Genomic DNA, 7,455 nt, shown 5'->3' on the forward strand with positions numbered 1-7,455 from the left:
GGGGGGGGGGGGAAGCGGCGGCGAACGATTGGCGGGCTGGGAGGCACGAGATGTGGCAGTTGGGATGTGACGCAGGGGCCGTGGCTGCATGCGGGGACTGCAGAGCGGCGTTGCTCCTGGCCCCTGGACCCGGCGCCCAGCGGGCTCACGCTGCAGCCGCTTCCGGGCCAACCTCAGAGTCTGGCGCTCCCCCCCCCCAAACTCCTGATCCAATGGGCAGCGCCTCGCGATCTGGGCCGACCAGATCACGCCGCGCCTCACCTGTAGCACCTCCCTGATCTGGGGCTCGAAGCCCATGTCCAGCATCCTATCCGCCTCGTCGAGCACGAGGTACCCCACTCGCGACAGGCTGGTGTTGCCTTGCTGCAAGTGGTCGATGAAGCGGCCGGGCGTGGCCACCACCACCTCCACGCCCCGCCGCAGCTCGTGCCGCTGCTCGTGCATCTGGACGCCGCCGACGACGATGCAGGTGCGGCAGCTGCGGCGGCTGGTCTGGCCAAAGGCGGCCACCTGCGCGCGACAGGGGGGCGGGCGGCGCGGCGGGCGGCAGGGCAGCGGCGACAGTTGGTTGGGGAGCATGCCATGCCGGCGCCCCAGGCACATAAGGCCGGCTGTCGCGCGGCGTGGCCACGGACCCGCACCCTCCCCCGCCCTTCTGAAATTTTAGCGGCCCATCGGCCAGGCGCTCACAGCCCCAGCAGTAAAAAGGCATGAACAAATCGCACAAAGCCACGTACGCGTCTAAAAGCATTCACACCTCGTCCCCCCTTGTGCCCACCTCCTTGTCAATCTGCTGCGCCAGCTCCCGCGTCGGCGCCAGCACCAGCGCCATCGGCCCGTCCCCCGGCCGCAGCGGCGCCTGGTTCAGGCAGAACTGGATCATGGGGATCGCGAAGCTCGCGGTCTTGCCGCTGCCCGTCTCGGCGCACCCCAGGATGTCGCGGCCCGACAGCGCCACGGGGATGCCCTGCGCCTGGATGGGCGTCGGGGTCTCGTACTTGTGCGCAGTGATGTCCGTGAGGATGTTTTGATGCAGGTTCTGCAGGGGCGCGGCCGAGGGGAGTGGGGGCATTACTTCATGGGGCGAGGGGGGGGCGGTCAGGGGTGGGCCCGATGGCTTGGCGCGGCTGCATGCTGAGCCCGCCCTGAGCGCGCGGGCTCCTGATGTTTGGCGCCGAGCTGGGGCTGCTGCGGCTGGCGGCAGCGGGGGAAGCGGACGGCTGTGCGTCTGTTGGGAGTTGCAGCCACTGCAATTTGGTGGCTGGGCCTGCGTCAAGCCGCTCGCGTCGGGGTTGGCCATCCGGTTGCCGTGCGTGCATGAAGTCCGCGTCAAAGCCTGGCTGGCCCTCATCAGCCGTTCTGCCAGTAGCTCTGTTTCGTATGGCCAGATCGCACCCATCCTTGCCCTGGCTTGTCATCTACCCCAATCAATGCGCCCAGCATCAAACCCACCATGTCCTTGAAGGACTCCACGGGCGCCGCTGCAGGGGGCTCGCCCTCGGGCACCTCAACTGTCACGTTGAGCCGCTGCCTGATGTCGGCCACCATGTCAGCAGTCAGTGCCTTCACGCGCTCGCTAGGGTCGTAAGGCTTGAAGACTGCCTCGATCGTGCCGCCCGAGCGGGCAGCAGGGCCGCCGCCGCCGCCGCCTCGTGGCTCGGGGCGGCGCCCCATGGACGAGCCGCCGCCGCCGCTGCTGCCGCGGTCATCACCCCAGCCGCCACGGCTGGCGTTGCCAGCGCCACGAACATCTCCATAGCTGCCAGAGCGCGCAGGGGCAGGCCCAGAGTCGGACCTGCCACCCGGTTCGCCTCCTCCTGTCGCGGCTGCTTTCCTCAAGTGAGGAGGGACATAACCTCCCATGACCGCCAATGATCTGAACAAGAATAGGCTGGAGTGCGCCTCCTGGAAGCTCTCCAATGGGGCGGTGCGCCTCGGTGCGGTGATCTGGATCGTTGCTATGCACTGTCTGCTGTGTACGGTAGCTTTGTATGGGTGAGAGGTACCTGAATAGTTGATATGTGGGGGCTCGTGCAGTGCAGCGCGCTCTGTGAACAGCTACAAGCGAAGGACGGCCTACGAAGTGCCCGGAGTGAGTGGCCCTTGTCCAGCGTGGCTCAAGCGTTCTTGGGCTTCCACAACTGTGCCGTCACACGCAGTACTGCAGCAGATCGCTAAATTATTTTCACACTATTTGCACGCAAACTTTTTCATCTTCGGGCTCAGATCGCACAGGTGAAAAAGCCGGTCCTCGACGTGCTTCAGCAGATAAGGCCAGTAGCAGGGCATACTAAGCCCTTCAGCGCGTGTGTGGAGTTCTCGGTGGAGTTTAGCCACACCTGCAGCTGTGAGAGCGGCGAGCAGCGGCGCCGCTCAGTCGGCCAGCTCGAGCTGAGCGCAGGAGGCAGGACAGCACAGGCCCGGTGTTGCAGGAGCAGCTGCGGCAGCCATGGCCAAGCACCATCCAGACTTGATCATGTGCATGAAGCAGCCCGGCATAGGTGCGTAGCTGGGGCGCGGCTAGGGAAGAATCCGGATTGGTGTGCATCAGGGACAGCAGTGGCAGCGCATGCGTGCTTGCAGGTTTATGCAAACTGTGGTGCTTTGTTGCTGCCTTGAGTGCATCAGAAAGTTGTCACAATGACCAGGCTTGTAAATCGCAATGCACCTGTTTGTATCCACCAGTGGCACGCCTCCACCTCCACCCATGCCTCGCCCGCTTGCGTCTGCCCACACGACTTGCGTGTCGCGCAGCCATCGGCCGCCTGTGTGAGAAATGCGACGGCAAGTGCCCCATCTGCGACTCTTACGTGCGGCCAGCTACCCTTGTGCGGGTCTGCGATGAGTGCAATTATGGCAGCTACGAGGGCCGCTGCGTCATCTGCGGGGGCGTGGGCGTGAGCGACGCCTACTACTGCAAGGAGTGCACCCTCCAGGAAAAGGACGTGAGTGCGGGTGATACATTTGTGTGTGTGTGTGTGTGTACATGTGTGTGTATGTGCTTGCAGTGCATATGCGTGTGCGAACTTGTCAACATGGCCAGGGCCGGCCCTGCACTGTGATCGCACACGCACCACCAGTTGGCTGCTCGTGGGTGGAAGAGGCAGAACGGCCCCACGGGGCGACAATTTCTCAGCGGCCGCCCGCGTGTTGTAGTGCCGCGCTGCGATGTGTAGCCGCTTGGGTCCCTCGCACACGAAAGTACTTAATTTGCTGAATACGCCCACCCCTTCTCGCTGCCCCCCGTATGCTCATTGGGCGGCTGCAGCGGGACGGCTGCCCCAAGGTGACAGGGCAGCGCTGTACTTTGACCCAGGGGCCAGTGCGTGTGTTGCTGTGGTGCCCTGGCAGTGGCTGCGCACGCGCGCATCATCCATGGTGTCCAGGATGCGCCGGCACGCTGTGCTAAAAACGCCACCTGCTCTGCACACGTGGATTAAGTGCACTCAATTGTGCACCCCTATCCCTGCCTGCGCTTCCCGCAGATCATCAACCTGGGGTCCGCAAAAACAGAGTGAGCAACCGCGGCGGCTGACGGCACCACCCTGCCCACGCCTGGGCGCCCTGAGGCGGCGTTGTCTGCGTGGTTGGCAGTCAGTCGACTTGACAGGATTCGAGCAGTTCCGCAGTCGCCCATAGGCCGCAACTCGCCGTCTGGCCCTCCTCGCGCCCCCGCACGCCATCTGACCCGGCACTCTCCCCCCCCTTGTTTGCTCCCGCCCCACCACAGCCTGTTCTACCACCGGAAGGCGTACGGCTTCAACGCACACTGACATGGCGGCTCTGCTGGCCCTTGTGTAGGCAGATATTTTGTCTTTCCGTTGTGCATGGTCATTTATTGGTCTTTGTATCCCTACACGTACGCCCTTGTGTAAAGGCTGCAGTACTCTTGTGGCAGCACCAGCATGGTGATGTGATGACCCTTTGCTTGGGAGGGGATTCTGCAGGAACGTGGTGCAGGAAGATCGGCATGTGTGTCAGCCCTGGAAATGCGCTTCTCGCAGTCTGTGGGCGGATGGGGCCCAATCGTGAAGGTTGGCCCTATGACAAACATGAGATTTCTGCTGTAACTTTTAGGTCCGCACACAAGCCGCACATACCAATGCTCTGTAACCTGGGTTGTGAGTCACATTATAAACACACTTTACTGAAACCCAACGCATGAGGCAGTGGTGTTTGCTGCTGCGGCCGCTGCTGCTGCTGCTGCTGCTGCTGCTGCTGCTGCTGCTGCTGCTGCCGCTGCTGCTGCTGCCGCTGCTGCTGCTGCCGCTGCTGCTGCTGCCGCTGCTGCTGCTGCCGCTGCTGCTGCTGCCGCTGCTGTTGCTGCCGCCGCCGCCATCTAACCTCGACAACCGCACAACGCCCCGTTGCTGTTTTCAGCAGCAGCCGGGGCGAGTTCACAGGCGCCCGGCGAGTCTCACAGCGGATAGAGGCAAAGGGTGCTATGAACACTGCACTCGCTGAGGTGGCAGCCTTTCTTGGGCTCCATTATCAACATTGAGGCAGTTGCAGCGTGGCCGCCACCCCCTACAGCCCAACATGCGTGATACCGTCAGCAGCTGCTTGTTACGACAAAGGTTGGCAAACCCATCCAAACATGCGTTGCGACGTTGTGAGGGACTCTGAAGCAGTACTCCTTGAACCATGTGAGAGGCACTGATTTTAGTTGCAAGACTTTCACCAGGGCTGCATCACCTCATCTAGGTTGTTCGTAATGGCTGGCGTGGCTGCACAGGGTTGGGTGTGAGCACGTGACTGAGCCTATCCTGGCCAGGCTAACCTGGACCATCGCCCCGGCATGCAATCAGTATAATATTGACTGGCTACGTCTGATGAATACGTGGTCATTTCAGGCTACATTATTGGGCCTTGACCGTGAGAGCATCTCGCATTCATGCTGAGCACGCTTTGCACGTGCTGCACGACAACAAAGGGCCCCCAGTACGCAGGCACACGTCTATCATAAGTCTACCTGGCACCACAATCATGTCTCTGTCGGAAATCCTTCTTTCATGTATGATTTGATCGTCCAGTCGCTCGATAATGAAGCGCTCGCTGCCAGATCACTTGAATCCGGATGATGGCGGGCCAGCCTTCGGCCGCGCTAGGCGTCTGGAAACGCCATCATATCGAGCAGATACGTTGAATATATGCGATGACGATCAGCTGCCATTTGGCTTGGGCTCATTTGCTGGCGATGGCAGCAACGACGATGGCGCCCTCCGCCAAACGCAGCACGAGCAGCGACAGGAGCAGCGCAACCGCTGGCTCGCCTGCTGCCACCAGAGCGGCAACCTGGGTGTTGCGCTATACGACCGCGTCACAAACGAGGTGCGCCGAGGGCGTGCTTGCCGATGCGATTCGTCAGGCATATGGCTTGGCAGCCGACTCCCCGAGAGCAGCTGCTCCATCAACAGCAAAACCGCTCCCGTCTGTCGGCGCTGTTGCAAACAGCTCCTTTCCTTCTTCAGACAACTCGTGCCCTCCACTGCTCCCGCTTGTGCACACTAGATCTCTGCCATGCAGACTGCGGACGACGGCCGTGGTCCCCTGAAGTTTCAGGTGGGGCCATCGCTGGCTATGGCACCGGGCGATGGCTTGCAGGGACATCCGCCACAGCACCGTTGGATCCTGCATGCGTTTGGTTCAGCTGTGATTGATGCCGCAACCCCCTGCACGCGCCGCTGTGGTCGCTATCAATCTCTCTCCGCTGCTGCATGGGGACAGCGTTGTACATGCGCCGCTGGCTGCCTGCACTTTCATGGCAAAGCTGGCATGATCCAGCAACCTCCACCTCTACAGCTCCATCCAGGAATGCAGCCTGCTTCCATGCCTGGGCATCTCTCTTTGGGCCAGCCTAACTACGCAGGCAGCAGGGCACTGCCGCACGTTGTGCAGTCAGCGTACTGTTCTCACTCTATGCCTCATCACATCAATGGATACAACATCATGTTGACATCACTTGTGGCACTGCGCCCCCATGCAACCCTCCAGATGCTCCACTATGTGAAGATCCAGACAGATCCAGACGTGATCTGCCTCAGCGCCACCGCTGAGTCAGCGCTGGTGGAGGCAGCGGCGGCCGAGGCCCCGGGCGCAGGGGTGGCAGGGCGGCTGGAAGGTTACTGCGTTCAGCTGGAGAGGAGCTCTGTTTTTGCGCACGACAAGGTGTGCCATCGTGGCGAGTGCTGAGGAGCAAGATTGGCAGCATGCAGTACGATTTTCTTGGCAAGGGTGCACAAGCACTTTTACCAGCACCAGTACGCACCAGTACGAGCAGCGTCACCACCAGCACCAGCGTGCAACGCCACAGCAGCAGCAGCAGCAGCAGCAGCAGAAGCGGCACAAAGCAGCAGCGGGCATCGCAATTACTACTCTAATGGCATATGCGCGTTCGCACACAGAAGCCCCAGCCTCGCCCTGCTGTCTCCTTTCTGCTGCTCCTTCTGCAACCCCTACCCCCTGTCAACCAACATATAATTACATCCACGCAGGCGCACATGCGCGCACGCATGTGGGCGCGAGCGAAAGCAAGCGCGCGTGCGCTTGCGCAAACACACACACACACACACACACACACACACACTCACACACACACACACACACACACACACACACACACACACACACACAAGCACACACACACGCACACCTATACACAACACAAACACCTACTAATACAAGCACATATGCATAAACGTTCGCTCCTGTGCAATTGCAGGCGCTGCACGCGCTGCAGCAACTGTCAGTGTGTGGCCTCCCCAGCTTGGCCAGCCCCCAGCACCACCTGCAGCAGCTGGGACGCTTCCTCGATTTAGGGCAGCCGGCGCTGGCCGGCGCACTGGGGGCGCTGGTCGCTGTGTTGTTGCGGGTGAGTGAGGCTTTGCATCCGGGTCCACAGTCATATGGCCACAACCGCGCTTTGCTGTTCAGGTGCCGCTCACCCCCTCGCCCGCTGGCGTGCGTGCCTGCCGCCGCTTGGTAGCCTGATCCTGCGTGTGACGCCGTGCCGCCGCACCGCAGGAGGGGGTGGCCTCCCGCCAAGACGGCTTCGACGACGGCGATGGCGCCGGCGCGGGCAGGGTGGGGGGTGGCGCCGTCGAAGTGGACCGCCTGGCAGACATGGCGCTGCAGGGGTGAGGGCGCGTTGATACCGAGACGCCTTGGCACCCGCGAGCTCGGCGGGCGCGTGGGACCGGCTTGGCGCACCGCGGCCCCTCAGCATGTGACCCTGCGCGTCCGGCTGTCATCTTTGCCCTTTCAAGGCCTGTGCTTCACACATTCACACGTGCCTTCAACCTGCTTGCTCCTGCACCCCAGCAACGCCCCTGCCCGCTCATGCCCACATCCCCGCGCTTCCCAACTCTCCAAATTCCAGGCTTCTCCCCCATCTCTCATTCAGCTACAGTACAGCCCAAACTTCCTGGGCCCCGCCCCCGGCCCCCCCCCCCCCCC

The 7,455-nt window shown here is 62.1% G+C and overlaps 3 protein-coding genes across 3 annotated transcripts; 2 read left to right on the plus strand and 1 right to left on the minus strand.

Annotated features, from left to right (window-relative positions):
• Nucleotides 1–751: 751 nt before the first annotated feature.
• MNEG_8924 (hypothetical protein) lies at nt 752–1,863 on the minus strand (the record flags this gene model as incomplete). Its single annotated transcript, XM_014042601.1, has 2 exons — nt 752–1,039; nt 1,453–1,863. The coding sequence occupies 2 exons, from the start codon at nt 1,861–1,863 to the stop codon at nt 752–754; spliced, it is 699 nt and encodes a 232-aa protein (XP_013898055.1).
• Nucleotides 1,864–2,449: 586 nt separating this feature from the next.
• Nucleotides 2,450–3,773, plus strand: MNEG_8925 (PHD finger-like domain-containing protein 5A; the record flags this gene model as incomplete). Its single annotated transcript, XM_014042602.1, has 4 exons — nt 2,450–2,501; nt 2,755–2,945; nt 3,486–3,514; nt 3,731–3,773. 4 exons carry the CDS (start codon nt 2,450–2,452, stop codon nt 3,771–3,773), a joined length of 315 nt encoding a protein of 104 aa, XP_013898056.1.
• Nucleotides 3,774–5,520: 1,747 nt separating this feature from the next.
• Nucleotides 5,521–7,140, plus strand: MNEG_8926 (hypothetical protein; the record flags this gene model as incomplete). The annotated part of the gene is made up of 4 exons (XM_014042603.1): nt 5,521–5,562; nt 5,995–6,168; nt 6,722–6,871; nt 7,024–7,140. 4 exons carry the CDS (start codon nt 5,521–5,523, stop codon nt 7,138–7,140), a joined length of 483 nt encoding a protein of 160 aa, XP_013898057.1.
• Nucleotides 7,141–7,455: the final 315 nt, after the last annotated feature.

The sequence above is a fragment of the Monoraphidium neglectum genome (genome assembly GCF_000611645.1).
Source record: "Monoraphidium neglectum strain SAG 48.87 unplaced genomic scaffold scaffold01759, whole genome shotgun sequence".
In the NCBI taxonomy this organism is placed as follows: Eukaryota; Viridiplantae; Chlorophyta; class Chlorophyceae; order Sphaeropleales; family Selenastraceae; genus Monoraphidium; species Monoraphidium neglectum.